At 48.0% G+C, this 20,537-nt stretch overlaps 1 protein-coding gene across 5 annotated transcripts in view; it reads right to left on the reverse strand.

Moving 5' to 3' along the window:
• The window catches only part of PLEKHH1 (pleckstrin homology, MyTH4 and FERM domain containing H1), a 44,840-nt gene that overhangs the window by 17,754 nt on the left and 6,549 nt on the right, over window positions 1-20,537 (reverse strand). For 4 of the 5 annotated variants that reach the window (XM_037003384.2, XM_037003326.2, XM_037003424.2 and 1 more), the window contains exons 2-9: window positions 19,571-19,729; window positions 11,579-11,641; window positions 10,709-10,858; window positions 7,682-7,765; window positions 6,087-6,168; window positions 5,257-6,011; window positions 1,678-1,756; window positions 976-1,067 (exon numbers count right to left, since the gene is read on the reverse strand). In XM_037003384.2, the coding sequence (XP_036859279.2) occupies window positions 976-1,067; window positions 1,678-1,756; window positions 5,257-6,011; window positions 6,087-6,168; window positions 7,682-7,765; window positions 10,709-10,858; window positions 11,579-11,641; window positions 19,571-19,696 (1,431 nt within the window). In that variant the 5' untranslated portion in view covers window positions 19,697-19,729. Of the gene's footprint in view, window positions 1-975; window positions 1,068-1,677; window positions 1,757-5,256; window positions 6,012-6,086; window positions 6,169-7,681; window positions 7,874-10,708; window positions 10,859-11,578; window positions 11,642-19,570; window positions 19,730-20,537 lie in introns of those variants that run through there. The other variant, XM_037003479.2, reaches the window with a different exon arrangement.

The following is a 20,537-nucleotide window of genomic DNA, read 5'->3' on the forward strand; positions in this document are numbered from 1 at the left end:
ACAACCTGTCAAAATTTAAAACACGCATACCATTTGCCCATAAATTTCACCTTCAGAGAACTCTCCCCTACGGAAATACAGATACATAAGTGCACAGAGGTATCTGCACAATGATGTTCATCACATTAATTTTAGAGAAAAACAGCGACATGACCTAGAGTCATTCAGTGGAGACATGACCTAAACTGTCAATCAGTAGTTATAGGGCATCTATACCAAGGGGTACATGACAACCCTAAAAAAAAGGGAAGCAGAGCTGTGTGTGGATGCATGACAGGAAGACCTGACATGTGGTTGGGTGAATACAGTGTAGAATGACATGGTAATGTGATCCCATGTGTGTGCGTGCGCACATGCATGCACATGTGACCACGACAGAGGCAGAGTATCTGTAAGTGCATTTGCAAATGCATCAGAAGGTCTTACAGAATAAACACCACACCATTCATGACAGTTGCCCTTGGGGTCAGGAATTAGGAAACAGCAACATGAGAGCAAATTTCACTTTTGGCTTTTTATTCTTCTATAAAAAGTTTTACAAAGTATTACTGTTTGTAATGATCTCAAAGGCCAATAACAAAAAGGGACAAAAATGTGTATGAGAACATCATGTTGCAGTTATATCTGAATTTTGTTAAACAATATGTAGAGATGTTATGGGAGTATATGTTGGAACATGTGTAAAGAATTCTGGGAGGCATCCTGCTGCCCTCTGGACAGATGTGGACAGATGTGGAGGAGAGGTGGGACAGGCAGAGATTTAACCTCTTTTTACTGTGCCACAATCATATGGATTCAAAATTTTCAAATGTAGAATTTTTCTAATAAAAATCTAATAAGTACAAGCAATAAAACTGAAATGATATATGGTCGTGTGTATGCAGAAGCCTGACCCTAGAGCCCCACTCCAGCCATTGTATGGACGAGGGGCCTCTCCGGAAAGGGACACCCTCTCTTTGGACAGCAACTTCTTACCCCCTTCAGAGCTGTGTAGACAGGCATGGTGACATTCTTGTAGACAAGGCCAGAGAAAGGCCCAGGGGATGCAAGGGCAGGAGGGCTCGAAGCTGGAGGGTGCAGGGAAGAGGGGTGAGATTAACTCGGGTGACATAAAGCAGTAAGGGTTGGGGGGGGGTGGAGACCTGGGCAGAGCAAGGACACCAGTGCAGCCAGTGTTCCCAGAATGAGAACTCAGGGAGACAGACCTCAGGATGCGGCCAAGGCCGTCCGAAGTTCCACCCTTGCCAAAGTGAGTTACAAATCATGTGGCTATGGGGCTCTCACATCACTGAGGGGGCTCTGTGGCTGGCTGGTGACTCAGGAGCCAGTGGGTGGGGATGCAGCTCCTTCAGGGGCTTCTCCTACCCACGCCCTTGCAGAGAAGAAGGGAACCTAGTGCGGGAAGAAGGCGGGGCTGGAGGACCCTGCCTCTAAAGTAGCTTCTATCTCGGTAACTGGCCATATTCTATTTGCACCCACCCCCACCTGCCAGGTAAGGAGCTGAACCCGCACAGCTCCTTTTCTCTGCAAGGTAGCCCTGGATGGGTGAGTTCACCTGAACCTCACCTGGTAGGGGCATGAATTGGGTGCCAAGTGACCCTGGCCCTGGGTGCTGCTCAGTCTTTTCCCCCCTGCACCCCCACCCTGCCCACTGTGGGCTGCTCACTTGGGACTTACCGCAGCACAGGGCATTACTTCTGGGAGACACGTCTGAGAGCCGCATGCCTGCTGTGGCCACAGCATAGATCCGGCTCTCCTGGAAAGGGAGGTGCCAGGTGGGTCAGGGTGCAGCCCTGTGCCCATGCCAGTCCCTCTTGGGGTGGAGGAAAAGCATGGCTTTGGAAGCAGGCAGGCCTGGTCCACATGCAGGCTTAGCCAGTTACTTGCGGGGGAACTGTGGGCAATTCACACCATCTCTGCGCCTAATTTTTCTCAGCTCTAAAATGGGGGTAATAATGCTCACCTTTAAGGCTGTTGTGAAAATCAAATGCAATTATTGATATAAACATTTAACACCTGGACTATAATCACTGCCCAACAGATGTTCAATCTCCCACTTGCCTCCACGCTACCCTTAGGGCAAAGTTCTGGAGGAGAGGGGTCAACGACCTGTTTCTCTGAACTGTACCCATTTCAGAGGCTTGGGTCTCAGGCTCCCACATCTAGAAGATGGGGTGTTGACAATGAGGAATACAGAGCCCCGTGGTGATGGCATGCCCTTGGTAAGCCAGTTGTGTGGAAGCTGGGACACATTTTTTTTCTACAGTAATAACAGTACATCATAGGCTCAGCCCAGCCTATAAAGCCTGTCCAGCTCAGTCAGGCCCCCAGAACCCTGCTGCAGAAGACATACTGATGGGAAACCCCCACCCTCAATTCTTGCTCACTCCTCGGGGGTCCCTGGGTCTGCAGCAGACCCACAGGCCCAGGGACCTTTTCTGATGGTTTTGATTTCCTAAACAGCCCATGAAGCTTTTCCGCATCTTTTTTCCATTCAAGGTACAGGGAAAACAAAGGCCCCCTCAGGTGACACGTGAGTCACAAGGGCTAAGGAAGGTCGTCTGGGCTGGGGCTGGAAGGAAGGTGGGATGCTAGTGGGGAGCCCTCCAGAGGGGCAGCAGCCCTGGGGCACCCAGGGGAAGGCGTGGGGGTGGTGAGTCCCGGGATGAGGTTCTGAGGTAAGTGGCGTGAGACAAGAGATGGGGCAGTGGGGAGGACGGGGCCCTCCTGAGCTCATGTCAGGCAGATAAATTGGGTCCAAGTAGTAAAATTAGGCATAAAAAAGATTATTCCTGCCAGTGGTCATTGTGGAATTCAACCAACTTCACAGAGGAAATGAAAGTGAACCTTGAGAGCTTTAGGCTAAACAGAGGTAGGAGTGTTTTACGAAAGGCGGTATATCTAATGCCCAACCCACAAGGTTATTTTGAGGATCAACAGAAAAAGGGCTTTGCAAACTCTCAACTGGCTAATAAGCCAGCCTGCCTCCCTCCAACTGAGAAACACCTTTCTCTCGGCTGTCCCTGTGACTTTCCCCAAAGGTGGCTGCCCAGTGGGTCCCACCTGTGAAGAAGTGTGGGCTCCCCAGCCGCTGCTCCTTCCTGAGCTGGCAGGGACCCAGAGGGGCTGGCACAGCCTCTGGTTCTCCTTAGGAGCAAATTACAAAGAGGACTGTGAACAGGAGACACGTGTCTGATCTGCCTGATTCTGGGTCCCGGGGCCCAGTTGAGGGCAGGAGGCGCCTGTGGGAAGACCTGCATCTCCCTCATACCTTCATCTCCGGAGCTGGGCTGATGTTCACGTGAGGAACATGTCCTCTGGAGTATTTTATGTATTTATTCTCTCCCTGTTTCGCTCGTGTGTCTCCCCCGCCCCACGCTCAGCATGTACAGGCAGAACACAAGGTTCTCAGCCCTCACGGCAGATGGCTGGATTTTGGCAAAATAGCAGAAGCGAACAACACTTTTCTCTGGCAACAACTGCTGTGCCCTCCTGCCACGTCCCTTGCCTGAATGCTCCTGCACTGCCCACTTCTGCTTTAGGATCCAGAGCATCTGGATTTACAAGACAATAACAAATAAGAGAAGGGATGGATCTGAGGGCTCCAACCTGGCCTGGCCCTTCTCCCATTTTCAAATTCCTTTCCACCTTTGCCCCACCTGCACCCTCACCCCTTCTCTGCCCACTGCTCCTCTACCCTACCCTTCTCCGCTGGGAGGCAGAGCCTTAGATGGCACTCTCATGCTTCAGGGGCTTCAGGGACAGGTCAGCAGTCCATGGCCGGAAGACTGACTGGCAGGGGGACCTCCTAGCCTTCCCCAGCCCTCCTCCCAGTCTTAGCTGTGTCTCTGGTCACCCAGGTCGCGGGGCAGCAATCCACACTGGTCGGCAATCACTGCTAAGGATGTGGCCCTAAGCTGGGGGCAGCGAGGCTCCCACAACTAAGAGCACTTCAAAATGAAACCCTGGAAGGTTCTGCGGAAAGGCGGGCCTCCTGGGCAGCGGCATGGGGTGGCACAGCCCCCAGGACCTGATTCCCTGGGCTGCCAAGAGCCTGACATCAGATGTCCTCCACAGCAGCCCCCGGGGGTCCTTACGACGAGTAAGAAGCTGCCATCTGCTCTCCCATGTCCCCTGAGAGGCAGTACAGCTACAGGGGGTAGAGCGAGGCTCTGCAGGCAGCCAGGCCTCTATTGAAAGCCTCCCTCCTCACTAACTAGTACATGGCTTTGAGCAAGTAACTACATCTTGGGGAGATGTTTCTTAACATGTGGGGAGAGCAGTTTCTTAATCGATAATGAGGAAACCACACCTAACTCCTGGCACAGGTAAGGAGTCCTGCCCATGTGCCAGGCTCTGTGCCAAGCACCCGGCACCCAGTGTCTTACCTGGCCCTCACTGATGACCTGTGCAGCCTTAGTAACGCCCGCCCACCCTACCCCGTTTTTATTTTAACATTTTTTCATGGAAAATGTCAAACAGACACAAAAGTGGAAAAGCACAATGGCCTCCTATACCCATCACCCAGCTCTACAAGAATCAACACTTGGTCAGGCTTGGTTCATGGGTATCCCAGACCCAGACCATTGATTCTGAGGCAACTGTATCCATTATAACAAGTAAGGAAGCTGAGGCTCCGAAATAATCACAATAGCCAGCATTGCCGTGCCACTCACGACAAGTACCTACTCTACTACACACCAACACGTTTAATCCCTTCAGAACACGTGCCCCCCCAACCCAGTGCTGACCCTCCCAGGAAGCCTTGCCCACCTCCTTACCTCAGTGCTGAATGCTTTTGGTCGGGGTAGAATTCCATTTGGGAGATACTAACGGAGGTACTGATACCCCATTTTATAGACAGGGAAACCAAGGCAGAGAGGCTTAGTAACTTGCCCCCAGTCACACAGCAATTCAACCCTAGAAGTTTGATTCTGGGACCTGTGCTCTCAGCCACCACACAGCATCACCTCAGGGTCATCAAGATTAAAGGAGAAAATGGGTACAAGGCTCCCAGTTTGGTGTGTGGCACACAGGAAGTGCTTGCTCAGGAAATGACAGCCAGCCATGGTCCAATCATTCCAGACCCTGGCTTTGCCCCTTGCTCGCTGAGTGAGCTGAGCAGGCTGAGTGACATGTGCCTCCCAGAGCTGCAGTGACGAAGCCAGCCTCGTCTCATGAACAGTATGTGGCTGTGTTCAGTGAATGCCAGCTCTGCCCCCTTGCCCCTTGCTAGCCCCCCAGGCTTCTTCTTACCCAGGATGGAAACCGGTGCAGAGGGGGTGTGGGCGGTTTGTTACCCAAACCCATTTCCTCCAGCTCAGCTCTGGGGGCCTCTGGGTTCTCTCTCTCCTTCCCCGCTGGGGGTTGTACCTCCATATCCATCTTCTCCAGTTCCTCCCGGAGTTCAGCTCGGGCTTCCACCTCAGGAAGGCCAGAGGGGTGGAGGGCAGCGAGGGTTCCAATCTCAATGCTCACCACGTGGCTGAAGTGCCCAGGGCCCACCTGGGGCTGGCTGTGGTGGCGCTTGGCCAGCTGGAGGCTGTCCCGGGGGGTGCTGGGAGCCCGCACCTTCGGTAGGGTCAGGCTGCAGCCAGGACCACCTTCCCTGGCAGAGGTCTTTGTCCCAGGGAGAGTTCCTCCCTGAGTAGTGACCAGGCTCTCACCCCAGGAAGCTGAACCACGTTTCGGGGTGCGAGCCTTCATGCACAGCTGGCTGGGGGGGCCCTCTCTTCCCGGACAAAGTGGACGGGGCTTCGCCTCTGGTATTTGCCCAGGATGGACCACACTGGAACTAGAATCCTCTGACCGGCTTCCTGTTTGAGGAACAGAGTCCTCGCTCTGCAGAGCCCCCAGAGAAGGTGCAGTCATGGCTGCCTTCAGGGTACCCTGGGCCTGAGGACCGCTGTCCTGCCCCATCAGCTGGGCTTCTGGCCCCGAAGGGACAGAATTCTGCTCTGGGGTTTCCTGGGTGGCCACCAGCAGCTTCGCTGACGGTACCATCTGAAGAGCTGTGGTTGAGGCAAAAAACAGGTATATTGAGAGCTCCCTCAGCAGCGGAATCCCCCTCCCCCTGGCCTGCTTACCTCCTAGTGCATCTTGGAGGGCTCCCACCTGCCCTGCCAGGTGCTGATTATAGCTTTTCAAGTGCTGATTCTCCATCTCAAGCTAGGCAAAAAGAGATATGAAGATTTAGAATACTCAGCCTACAGGTCCAGACATATAATTCAAAATAAGATAAAAATCCTTTGCAAAGATCAAATCTGAAAAAGAACACTTGGTGCCCCAGCAATCCAGTGCTGACCCTCCCAGGCAGCCTTGCCCGCCTCCCTCCTCTGCTGACCAGCCTTGGTCGGGATAGAATTCCTTTTGGCAGCCCCTGCACTTTCTTTTCTAGATATTATTAACCTTTGAAAATGTGAAATATAACACATACACAGAAAACTGCGTAAGCCATCAATGAACAGTTTAACAAATGATTCTGAAATGAATACTCATATGACCACCACCCAGGTGAAGAAAGAGAAATTTGCCAGCTCTCCTGACCACCCCAGACTTGCTCCTTCCAATCACACATCCCTCCCTCCCAACAGAGGCAACTGCTCCTCTAAGTTTATGAGACTCACTTCCTTGCTTTCTGGGTGTTACCACCTAAGTATACATCCCTACTCACACTGGTTCAGTTGTACCTATTTTTGAACTTTATGTAAATGGAATTGTACAGTATGTACTTCTGTGTCTGGCTTCTTTTCTTCAACATACTGTCTATGAGATCCATCCTCAAGGTGGCTGCATTTTCTTTTAAATGAAATCTGACACACTTCTACTAAGCACTGGTTAGTAAAGATCAGGGCTGTGAAATATGGAGGTGAACCATCCATTGGCTCTGTCCCTGAACACTTTTGGTCTAGCAGGTGACCTGAGACGTGCATACACAGAAGGGGACGGGAGGCAAAATGAGTAGATACCACCTGCAGGTGCAAACCATCTGTGTCAGGACAGGAAAAAAATGAGTGTTCGCTCTTTTCCAGACTTCAATTCCCTTTCCTTTTGTTTAGAAAGTGGTTGTCCTTGGTTTGGGGTTTTGTTTGTTTTTTTTGCCAGCAGCACTGCAGCTTCTAGTCCTGAGTTTCTTAAAGCTATAGTGAGCAATGAACTACGAAAATGAATGGACAGAGGTGGAAAGCAGAGTACAGACTACCAGGGGCACAGGGAAGGGGATGGGGACATAGGGCTTAATGGGTACACAGCTCTTTGCTGGGTTGATGAGAAGATCTGGAAATAGTGTGGTGATGGCTGCACAACACTGTGAATGTACTTAATGCCACCAACTTGGATACTTGAACAGCTAAAATGGTACATTTTATGTATACTTTACTACCAAAATTTTTTTTTAAAAGAATGGAGACGACAGAGGAAAAAGTGGAGAGAGAAGGGAAGACTGTGTGCTCCTCATTCCTTTTCCCCAGACACAGAGCCCATCAGGAGCTCCAGGGAAACCCAGCCACAACCACGGAAGGGAAAAGTGAAGCCAAGTGTCTCAGCATTTAGGCTAAATGCAGGGCAGGCAGTGAACTAAATGAGGGTCATTCACGGTCCCACAATAGAAGGAGGCAGAAAAATGCTGGGCGTGGACAGCACACGTCAGGCCCCGGCTTCCCGTGAAGTGGTTGCAACGTACTTCTGCCAGTTTCAGTGTCACCCATTCCTTGATCTTTGCAGCTTTTTCTTGAACAATTTTTGCTTCCTCAGCTCTCATCTGCTTCTGCAAGAAAGACAGGGCCTTTGGTTCATCACTGCAGCCACTGGTTTAGTGAATAATTGGAGGTGGGAAGCCCTGGGAAGGAATATCAAGTGACTGCATGGGGGTGACCTGAAAGAAAGAAAAAATTCTTTTATGATTTTTAAAAAATATTCGTAAAGTGAGATAGGCATTCCGAAGCGCAACACAAATCCCAAAAAGCCACAAAAGAAAAGACAAATCAATATGTATCATCACAATAAATTACTATAGGACAAAGAAAAAGATTCCCTTAAACAAAACCAAAGACTAACTGGGGGATGATTTGCAACTCAAATGACTTACATACAAAGGGCTAATTTGAAAGGAACAAACCAATGAAGAGATGCCAAGGCGATGAACAGAAAATCCACAGGAAAAGGGAAAGAAACCCCTGAAAATCTGTTCAACCTCAATCATAATTTTAAGAATGCAGATAAAAGTGAGACATCGGTTTTCTCTATCAGACTTAACACGATTTAAGTTTGATGTTATCCCAAAGCAACAGGAATGTTAGAAAACAACCTCTTTTACAAAAATTGTCAAAGCTTTTCTGGGGAGCAATTTGATAATATCTGTCAACATTTTAAACATATATCCTGTTGACCTAACAATCCCACTGCTTAGGAATTGTTTGTTGCAGTATTATTTGATAAAGCAATGGAGAAAAACAACTCAAAACTGGAAATAACCTAGGAGTCCGCAAATAAGGGCTTGGCTAAGGAAACAGAATAACAATGGAATGCTGTGCTTCCATATCCAAGAAGTGTTCACGATCAACAGGGGGTAACAGTGAGAAGTGGGAAGGAAGGATGGGGGATAGAGGAAAAATGTCATTTTATACCTTTCTGGTCTTTTTGTATTTTTTTTACTAGAAGGATACATTAACTTCACAGTTAAAAAACAGAAAATAAAGCTAAATTAGCATCCATGTACAGCAATGCCCTCAAAATAATCAAGTATTAGATGATTCAAAAATGAGGTTGTAGTTAAGATTAGGAGCCCAGCAGAGAATGAAATACGGGCTTCAGGGCTTTGATTCTGCCTTCGAAGCTTTTTTGCAGTGGGACGGACACTGGGCAGGAAACTCTGGGCCTGCAGGGTCATCTCCAAAGTGGGGAATGGTTCATCTCCTTCCTGGGCCATTTTGCAGTAAAGTGACAGAAAGTGTACAAAGCACAGTGCCTGAAGTGCAGAAAATCAACCAGCTGTACAGTGAGTACTTGTTCCCCGATCTAGAAAGCAGAGACCGTGTATGCTGAGAGGGCAGAGACCAGCAATAAGGCCTTTGGTTACACTTCTAGGGAGGAACAGCCTCATAATTGTAAGATAATGAACATAAGCTCTGAACAAGCAAGTCTGTGGAAATGAGATGGAACAGGACAGTGTCGGAAATCCCCATATTTCAGAGTTGAAAGGACTTTAGGTCACCTAGTTCAGGAGTTTGCAAACTGGCCCACAAACCACATCCAGCCTTCCACCTGGTTCCTTCCTGCCACCCCTGCCCTTACCCAGTCTCTTTTTGTAAATAAAGTTGTACTGGACACAGCCATGCCCGTTCATTTATGCATTACCTAAGGCCGCTTCTGCCCGACAACAGAGTTGAGTAGTTGCACCAGAGAACATGTGGCTTGCAAAGCTAAAAATATTTACTATCTGGCCCTGTATAGAAAAAGTTTCCTGATCCTGACCTTTCTGATACCCTCTTTAGATGGCCGTGGAAGCTGAAGCCCAGCAGTGTGAAATGACCTTCCTCTGTCAGTTCGTGGCACAGCTGGAAGTAAAAGCAGGCCTATGGACTTTAACTACAGCATTCTTCCTGTTCTGACCTGGACCTTTCTATTATTACAGTGAAATGAACTTTTTCTGACTGGAATCACCTTGCTCACCAATCCCCATATGCTGCCCTTCCTAACAACCTTTCAAAAAAGAAGAGAAGGTATCTCTAAAATTGAATGGAAAATTGATTAGAGATTTCATGTTGTCAACATTCTATTTTCCCATGTATTTTCAGGGACACATGGTGTCCCACAGCATACAAAGGCACATACCACAAAGGAAATGCTGATGAAGGATTACGCACGGTCCCACGATGGTGGGAAGGTACGACCAGGACTAGCTGGGTCCTCTGTGGAAAACACAGATGTGGAAAATTAAAAGTGTGGTCAAGCTGTGAGGTTGTTTGTTGGAAATAATGGCACTCTGGCACCAGGGAAAAATGGGGCGGGTAAGGACATAATTAGGCAGAAGGAAGGACAGAATTAGGATGCTCGGGAAGGGGAGGAGCGTGCGCATAGGGAACTGGCAGGGGCTGTTTCGATGTCCCCTCCTGAGCAAAGGTGTGAAATGTAGCCCGAATGCTGGGCAGTGGCCTCACCTAGGCTCCTGGGTGCTCAGGACTAGAGGCCCTGCCTTTCCGAGGAGGAAGCAACTTCAGTCTCTGCCTATGCAGGTTTACTGAGAAACTTTGGTCAACCTCTGACCAGGGCTCTGTGCTGCTGTGCTGCTACAGGCAAGTGTGCCCCCATGTTGGCAGGTCATGAGGCCAGGGTGGAGAAGGAGAAGCTCTCCTTATCAAACACCAAACTCATGTCTGACGCTATATACAGATACCCAAATTCATTCTCCCAACAGCTCTAAGACATATTATAACCCCTATTGCAGAAGTATGTAAAGTGAGAATCAGTGACATAAGTAATTTGCTCCCAGTCAGAGAGCAGCAGGCACAAGAGGTGGGCAATAAACCCAGATCAGTCTGCTCCCAAGGTCCTTTTCCCACTCTATCCCCTGCCTGGACTAACGGACCTTCCAGTAATTAAGTCTCCCCATGAAAGAGCTGTCTCAGGAGGGAATGAGCCCCACCCCTGGAGGGCCAGCTGGCGCAGACGCCGTGGAGGGCACTGGCGCCCCGTGCACGCTAGTCCTCACCTGCTTCTCCAGCTGTGCCTCCAGCTGGCCGATGAGCTCATCTTTGTCCTGCACTGCTTTCAGCAATTCTTGGTACTTCCGGTGCAGGCTGCCTGCTGAATCCACAGTCTTCAGATTGGACAGTTTCACCTTCTCTTCCATCACACCCACCTGAAAAGACCCAATCACCTCATAGGGTTGGGATGTGGTGTGTGAAATGGCTGTTAACAGGGGGATGCTTCCTGCTGCCCTAGTGCAGGATTCCCAGGCAGAAGCCTTACCCAGGGCACTTGGGGCCAATTCATTCAACAACCACTTATCATACCTCATCTGGGAAAAAAAAAGGGATTCACAAGGAAGAAATGGCTGGATATTGGGCCACTAGCTCCGCGGGCCAGAGCAGGGACAGACTGGGCAGGACAAACAGCCCCAGAAAGGAACTGCTCCAACCTCACTGCGGCAGAGACATTCACTGCTCAGTGAATGCCCAGGGGCTTCCTGGTATTTCTGACGTTTGTAGTTAGAGGCCCACCTCACTATGTGAAGCAGAATCCCTCCACTGGCTGGAGAGGTGCCATGCGTAAAAACTAAAATGTGACAAATCACTGAAATGTTAGACTTAACCTGTTATCTCAGCATAACCTAGCCTGTTTAGACTAACCCACACACCTGCTCAGTACACTGGCCCTTACCCAAAGACCCCTTGATGCCCATAGAGAGCTCCATGCACCTTAACTTGTTTAGGACTAAAAAGTGACTGCTGGTTTTCCTTGTCCCTGTAAGGAGCTTATCAGTGTGATGAGTGTGTCCATGTGTGTCCATGGGAAGGGTCTGGAAAGGCCAACAGTCATTTCCCTCCACACTCCCACCAGTCCCCCCTCTGCCGGTTACCTGGGTCTCTGCATTCTCTGCTCTCTGCTCTGCTTCCAGCAGCCTCTGTTCCAACTCCTGCATCTATTCAACCAGAGAGAAAGGAGAGATGCTGTGCAGTGTCCCTACGATGAGCATGGCATCAAGGCACTGCAAGCCAACTGTGCACACAGGCCAGGCTTAACCTGCCTGCCCATCTCAGGTGGCTCAAGGGTGTCAGGATCCAGATCTTCGTGGCAACCCTCAGCTCCCTTATCGTGAATGTATGGGGCAAGTGAAGAGCCTAAAGCTGCTGTCCTCTCCACCGAGACAGGAAAAGCCTAATCTTTCTCCCTGTGTAGGTACCCAGGGAGGGGCAGCAGGCTTCCTGAGGTGCTCCCACCCTCAGTCCTACCTTTTTTACTCACTCTTGAAGAAATAGACAGGATCAAGACATATTTTTAAAAATTCTATCTGGCTGCCAGTAGAGGTGTGTCATTTGGGTCTGAGGATCCTAGTCAGTCTGGACTCCTGTGCCAACAGGCCCAAGCAAAGGGACAATGTGCTTACACACAGGGGCTCACTGGGGCCCAGAGCTGAGCTGAAGCCTGAGGAGCTGCTTACAAGCCCACCATCAGCTGGCACCTCTGCAGCTTCACGCGCTCATAGCTTGGGAAGCAAGCAGTGTGGCCTGGATTTCAGCTCCTGGCCTCCCCTGGTCAGGGCTCAGCTGTGCGCTGCCTAAACCACACGTTACCACCCAGAGGCCCTCTGGAGGCAGTCATAATCCAACCCTCCTGTCAAAAGCCATGTGCAGGGCCTAGTCAAGTCAACTGCTTCCCTCCCTGACCTCCCTTGCCCCAGGGCAGCATGAATGCATTAAACCTACCGGAGAAGCAGGATATCTCAGCCTGGCCCTCCAGGAGGCTGCACAAGTCTCACTTTCCAAGCTCCAGGCCAGCTGTGCCCACCTCACCTCCCCAGGTCTGGCCTTTTCTCCAGCTACTCAACTTCTCCCTCTGACCTGGACTTTGGCTTGATATTTGCCAGTGAACTGTTGCAATTAATTCCTTCTCTTTCCCAGTCTCTCCCCTTCTCAGCTGCAAATCTGCTTTCCTTCTCTGACTGAAGGACGGAAGGGAAGGAGCACCCTCAGCCTGGTGCTGGAGAGTGACTGGAGCTGCCCCGAGGAGTCCATGCTGGAGAGCCTGGGCACCTTTCCTCCCAGGGCAGCCTTCCCTCATCTGTTTTTTTTATCCTCCTTGGGGTTGAGGAGAAAAGATGCTCTCAGTGCAGATTCCCTTTGTAAGGATCCAAGGATCCCAAGTAAACTCAAGATTTACAACCCATGGACAAAAATGGCCCCTGGGCTCCCCAGGACAGGACCGTCTTGGATGGGCATTCATGTGCTCGGGCCAGGGATGCCTGCCTCTCTTCTCTCCTTCCTCTCTGGGGTTTACGATCATAATCAGACCTCTCAATGCCAGCCTGAGAGAGTGGGTTGGTTCTGGTCAGACTCAGGCATCAATTAAAGCCAGATGGCCTTTCCGAGATTAAACAGTCCTTGGGCCTATCTTACAGTTCCCTTGACCTTCAGACAGTTGCTCTGCAGCTACAGGGGAGATAAAAGCATAGCATAAGTCAGTATTATGGTCACAGGGGTGGCTGCCCAGTGCAAAAAGAATCCTACTTGCTGGAGGCTGGGGGCTGGTTGACTAAAGCAGTGGCCCCCAGTAGCCAGGTTAGTACTGTACAGTACAATGATCCTGTAAGTACTATACCCCTTCCCCCTCTGGCACCAGAGCTGACTGGACTAATCAGCTTCTCTGCCCTGGAATCTGACATCTGGGATTGAGAGACCCCGCAGATGAAAGCCCAGGGGCTACACTGGGGAATGTGCACCACACCGTGGTAGTCAGGTAGTTCCTTCCATTATGTGAGCTGCTCCAGCATCCTAATAAATTCCATTGGCTTAAGCTAGCCAGAGGTGGAATTTCTGCCCACATCAGAAACAACTCTAAAATAATTACCAGGAACATTTAAATTTTTTAAGAATACAATGAAATACTGAATGGGAAGGCTTTGGAGTCACAGCAAATTTCCAAGATTAACCTTCACCTGACCATGTAGATCTAACATCTGCTTTCCAGATCAGAAAACATAAAATTTCCATAGGAAACAATCATTCATATTCCTGACCTTCTACAATGACTATCTGATATTTTCTAACTTCATCTGATAGAAAGCCTTGTCTTCCAATTTTACAGATGGAAAAACCAAAGTAGAGTGAGGAATAATGTATTTGAGTCCTACTTCCCCACTGGGCATTTCCATTTGGGTCAAGAGTGGTTAGTGACACCGGTCGGAGCCAGAAACCACCCTGTGACTGACAACATGAGGAGCTTTCTCTCAAGATTTTAATACAGGCAGCTCTTTACGGCGTGCTGTCACCAAAGCAGTGGGGAAGGAAGGCCGCTTCAGAGCCTGAGCTCTCCTCCCAGCCTTGGGCCACCCCTCCGGCCGACCTTATCTTCCCCGCCAGGTCACTTGAGACTCCAAGCCTTTTGTATTCACCTTTATGCTGGAGTATTCTCTTTTTCTGTGAACTAATTTTCCTTGAACACCTGGAACTTTTTAAAGAGAGGAGTACCAGGACCATCCACATATCCATCACGTGCTCCACCAAACACCAACATCCTGCCGTCCTTGTCTGAAGAGAGTACTTTCAACATCATGTCATTTTTATGAAAATACATTTTCCCCACTGCCACTGGAATCCTCCCAGGTGTGTCTATGCCGGAATGTCATTTTTAGAGTTCTCAAACTCCTCTTTTGATCCCAGCACCAACACTCCCCAGGACGGCTGGTAGGTCTTCACACTCATTGAAGGGCCGCATGTGGAGCTCTGCAGAGCTGCAGCTGGGGGTCCACCCCTTATTTTGAAGCTGGTTTCTCCTCTCAGTTCCCCAGGACCATGTCCTCAGCTGTCCTTTCAGTCTGCGGGCTGGGGTGACACACCAGCCAGTGTATCAGATTTAGTCGGCTGACTTTTAGGCGGGATCTGCTTTCACCAGCTGCAACTCATACATGAGACTCAACAGCTGCCCCAGATGAAATGCACTGGGCACCAATGTGGCATTTAATCCCCATGTCCACAGCTCCTTGTGGGCCTCAGCTTTCCCTTTGGAAAGGGGGCTCAACATTCTTACCACTACTTTGCATCCACTGGGGAGAATGGTGCAGGTAAGCACTAAGGTTCTGGAACCCAACTGGCTCTGCCATGGTGTGGCTTTGGCTAAGTTCCTTAACCTCTCCGTGCCTCACCTACCTCCCCAGTAAATAAAAGTAATGAGTCTCCACCTCCTAGGGTTGGTGTGAAGATTACACGAGATGCCTCGCATAAAGCTCAACTGGGCACTTACGAGCAGTTTACAGATTTCAGCTACTTGATGGTTTTTCCTAAATAAAGGTAGTACTTAGGACCAGGGAGACCTGTTTGCCTGGGACAACCTGGTGTTCAGCTGTCATCCCAGAATTCTTAGTAAGAGTGCCTTTTACTCTCCAAAGTGCCCCAGTTTAGATGATAAATTATATGGTCATCCTACTTATGATCCATCTACACAAAGAATGGGTTTGAGCTAGTGGTTGCTAACTATTAGCCTACAGAGTGTCTTGCAAGACCTACAGTGTTGTGGGTGGTTAGCCAACACAGAGGTAATGAACATGGCCACTTGTTATGTGTCTAGCACTGGTTTAAGCACTTCACATGTATGAACTCATTTCATCTTCATCCCAATCCTAGCAGGTGGGTACTATTATCATCCCTGTTGTATAGATAAGGAAATTTACACAGAAGGGTTAGGTAACTTATCCAAACTCACACAGCTAAGAGGTAGAGCCAGGATTCTACCTCAGGAGGATTGGCTCTGCGTCTTTGTCACAGTGAGCCACTGTGCCTCTCATATCCAAATTCCACACGTCATGTAAAAACTCAGATTCCACATGCAATCCCCAACTTCCAGCTTCTCTTGAAAACTCAGAAGATCTGGAGGTGTTCAGAGTTACATTTTCTCATGGCAGTAACTGGCTTCCTTCTCTAGCTGAAGTATTTTCCCTCAGCTTCTCCCCAGAACCCAACGGTCTCACTTAACTAAGTTACCTAAACGCATTTGAGCTTGCAATCCCCAGTTTTAGCTATGAAATGGCTCTAACTCTGTTGTAATCAAAGACAATGGTTTTAAACCTTTTTTTTTAGTAACAGATCTTTTGTTCAACTGAAATCATATGCTTATTTTCAAATATATAAAACACATGACTGTGGGGCTGCCCTGGTGTCCAACTGCAGAAGAGGTGGGGAAGAAAGGGCTCTAAGTCTTGCCTCTGGGTTCCACTGCAACCCCTCAGCTCAGCATCACCTCTGGGGCACACAGCACACAAGGTGTCCACTAGAAGGCGAGCTGCATGGGGCCATGGCCAGAGTTCATGGCAGCAGATCTCGGATTGCCAGGGATGTAATGACCCATGTGGAGCTCGGTAAAGGCAGATGCCTGGGCCTTGCCCACAGAGGTTTTTATGTAGCAAGCCTGAGGCACAGACACAGAAATGTGCTTGAGAACAAAACCCCAGGCGATCCTGATGCAGGTGGTCCACAGAGCACACTCTGAAAAACACTAGACTGTCTGCACAGTGCAAAGCAAAGCTAACTGACTTCTGCAGGGATGAAGGCCAGGCCAAGCCTCCATCAGCACAGGGCTTCTCAAGTGGCTTTATCAATGCCGTGGTCCCGGAGAAATACCACAGTGGGCCCTCTAAAAATGGGGTTAGAACAATAAAAAAATATTTCTCTGTCTCTACACACACACACACACACACACACACACACGTGCATTCATATACACTGCACAGCAGATTTAGAAGGCATCTGCTCTGAAGCAAATCAAATCCTCTAAGACCAATTCTGTGATGACTTTATGTGGACTTCACCGTATTTCCAACTAGTCCCGATAGTCCTAGTATTCTCCTTTCACAGTACCTGGCCTTTTCTGAGGGACTTAAAGATATATTTTTCTGGGACTCACATTCTTTACACACATTTTGAAGCTGGTGCCGAAACTGAATTGCTGCCTCTGTATAATCCATTGTCTGAGGTGGGAGGAGCAACATTCATTGTTCTTTTGTTTAAAGGGACTAAACTGAACTATTCATACAATCAAAAAAAGTCATGAACTACAAGTTTTTGGTATACAAATATAAAACTGAGTTAATGTACTTCAAAACCTTGGCTGGCAAAACCAGTCAGGTACACTAGGGAGAGGAAGTGCACACAGTCCCACTGGAATGGGAATTGGGAAAAGCTGCTTTAGTTAAAAATATTCAAGCTAAAAAATGAGGGATGCTTTATTACATTGTTTCTTCTTTTTGGTAAATCCACTCAAATCCCTTTTGGAAGCAGATAGGGAATGACTGAATGAATAAATTTATATTAGTTTTAATATTGATGCTAGGTATTCATTATAATTCCTACAGAGCTCTTTTGTGAATAGATATTATATGTCTACTTTTCTGATGGGATAATGGAGGTACCAGTTTGGCAAGAATGAAAAAAGTCCAAGGGACTTGAATTTCTATGGCCCTTTAGAACTGAACCAAGTCTTAAACCGATCTGACTGGCCTCTGTGACTTCTAGCTGGGAAAATGGCTCCCAAGGAGCAGAGCAAGATGTGAACTCCAGGACAGCCATTCGCTGGACTCCTGCACTGGGTGGGAGGGGAACCCACAGCTCCTCTGGCTCCAGAATGGGCTGGCCCTGGCAATCTGGGTGTCCATGACAATAGCACACCAGACCTTGACAGATGCAACAGCAGAAACAAGGTCCCCCCTCTCCCAGGCCCTCTATCTCCTCTCTTAATCTCAAGTAAGAGATTATTTGCTAGCCTTGAAATTTTTTCTTTTAAAGTTTTTTTGCTTTTTTAAGCACAGATTATTCCATGTATAGAATGGCAATTTTATGAGAGAAAGTCAGGTATGAGTAGGCTGTGTGATGGGTAAGAAGGAAGGGCATGCTTCCAAGCCTTAGCAGCCAGTGGGTGGTACCTGATCCCAGGCAGGGCTGGTTCCCAGGGAGGCACCCAGGCTTGGCAAGCCCTGCAGGACAGCCAGCAGTGACTGTGTGGCCGTCAGTCCTCCAGCAAGACAATCTCCACAGGCAGGTGGGTGGGTGGGCTAGTGAGCTGTGCAGGGCAGTGAGAGGTCGGAGGGGCCCAGCTGACCTAGCTCACCCAGGTACAGGTGGGTACTGGTAATGATTGACAAGTAAGTTCTGGGAGCAGCGACAGAGCCCTGACCAGGGCTTGGCCCCAGCAGGGGCTCTCCTGAGAAACCTGAGTTATCTTGTTCTGTGATCTGAAGCTTACCTCAATGTACTGGGAAAATCTCAAGTAAACTGTTGAACCTGTCCTGTTGGTCTAGGGATGACTGCAGGTGACAGGCACAGCCCTAACATTGAGCAACATGGTGCTTATGGCCTAAGGTTTCCTGCCAAGAGGTTCAGTGTCAGGCTAATGTCCCAGCCCTTTTCCTTCCTCAGGTCTCCCATTTCTTTTTTTTTTGAAGAACATTATGTTTACTAGGCTCTCCCCTACCCCAAACACCCCCCACAAACCCCATTACAGTCACTGTCCATCAGCATAGTAAGATGTTGTAGAATCACTACTTGTCTTCTCCCATTTCTTATTAGAAAATATTTCAGGCCAACAGGATCCCCACAGGGAAAAGAAGCTTAATGAAAATGAATATATGATCCAAAATGACTAAACATTTGAAGAATAATCTGCAGTGAGTCCACATATACCAAAAACAACTAGAGTAGACCCCCCAAGAACTGATAATAGGAAAGATACTATAAATGAACTGTGTTCATAATTATTAAAGATGTAATGAAGTAATTGAGAACATGAGACAAGAGCAAGACACTATCCCAAAAAATCAGTTGACTTGAAAAAAAACAACAGAACTGCTAGAAGTGAAAAATGTGTTCATTGAAATTAAATGTTCTACGGGTAGGTTCAGCATCAGATTAGGTACCACTGAAGACAGAATTAATGAACAGAAAGCTGGACCTGAGAAAATCCAGAATGCAGCACAGAGAGATAAAGAGGCTGAGACATGGATACTGGAATGACAAGATCCTGTGTAAGATTCCAGAAGTGGAGAAGAAAATCAAGGAGAGGCATTACTCAAAGAGACAATGGCATGAAAGTTTCCAAACTTGATGAAAGATGTGAATCCTCAGACTTAGGAAGCAGAATGAGTCTAAGCAGAATAAATTTTTTTTAAAAATCCATGCCTACTGTATTTGGCTAGATTGTAGTTTGGCTGATGTAAGAAAGAACCCAAAATAACAATGGCTTAAACCAACAGATGTTTATTTCCTTCTCATGTAACATTCCAGACATAAGCAGTCTAGCTCTAGGGTGTTGTCTGCTGCATGTTTCAAGACATTTTGCCCTGATGTCCACATTCCAACCCTTTCCTTTAAGTGTATGACCCACAGGTTGCATTCATTCCTTCCACTCCCATCCCATTATCCAAAACTTAATCATATGGTTATACCCAGCTGCAGGGAAGGTTGGAAAGTCTTTATTCTGGATAACTATATGCATTGTTACAAGTCAGAGGTTCTATTTATATGAGAGAGAAGGGGGGAACAGATACTGGGCAACAAGTAGCAGTCTTTAAGTCTAAAACAATAGTAATAGCAAGTAGAAATAGAGTATATAACCAAATCAGTAGAACAGGAAGTGGAATAAAGTCTATTAAATCTAGGCAGGGAAGAAAAATAAAGAGTAAATAGAAAGCATAAAATACAATGGTAGAAATAAATCCAAATACATCAGTCATGAGGGAACATATACAAGAATGCTTACTGCAGCACTGATATCTGAAAAATTGGAATATTCTAAATGTCAGCAGGGGATGGGTAAACGCTGGCCCCCCTGACAGAGACACCTACAGTGAGGTCAGAGAGCTACTCACCTTGTCAGCCAGCAGCTCCCGTATCTTGCTGGCCTGTAGACGGAACCTGAAGAGCTGGGTTTCCAGCGCTAGGCAGCGCTTCTGCCAGTCTATACCGGTCCGGGTCTCCAACTTGAGTTCTGCCATGATGGGATCAACTTCTGGATATTCCAAGAAGCCCTGAGAACCGGCACATGCACAGGAAAACATAAATAAGTGTATGAGGAGTTATGTGGGGATAAGAGGAGAAGGAGACGAAAGGGGGACAGAGAAAACAGGGCCAGGTAAGGTAGGTTAGTCACTGCTCTCCCTCTGTCCCACTGTCCCCTTCCTTAGTTCACTGTGTCCTGATCCATCATATCTTTGCTGAACACACTCAGAAAATCACAAAATCTGAGAAACCATAAGGAGAACTGAGTCTCATTGTGAAGTGAAAAGTAGGCCTCATTGGTTTTTCATTCAATTGTCCATTTAACAAATATTTACCCATTCAACAAACATTTATGTACCAGACACTGTTCTAGGCACTGGAGATGCAAAGGTAAATAAGAGGGGTCCCCTTGTCTTTGAGTTTTTCAAGGACTCTTTGGAAGTCCTTGAAAAGGACTCTTTTCCTTGGAAGGACTCTTTGCAGTCTAACTGCAAAATTACAATGGAGTCACAATTGCTAATCAATATGCAGATAAATGGGAACAGGGAAATGGGGCAACTATGCGGGGATGGTGTTCAGGGAAGGCTTAAAGGAGTAACAGATTCATCTGCAACCACGCAGCTAACTGGAGGCAGAACCTGCTTGCCAGTTTAGTTCTGTTTCTTCCACCCCTATATAGATTTTAGATGGGGAAGAATGGAAAGAAAATGGAATGCTTGGAATTTCCTTGACAATTTTCTATTCAGTTGGGGTTCTGTCAATTATTGTCATCAAATCATCCTGCTTTGGAACAGATTCTCATCCTTTAAAGTTATAAATACAGAGCAGAAAATTGGT

This window comes from Manis javanica, chromosome 8 (genome assembly GCF_040802235.1).
Source record: "Manis javanica isolate MJ-LG chromosome 8, MJ_LKY, whole genome shotgun sequence".
NCBI classification, from domain to species: domain Eukaryota; kingdom Metazoa; phylum Chordata; class Mammalia; order Pholidota; family Manidae; genus Manis; species Manis javanica.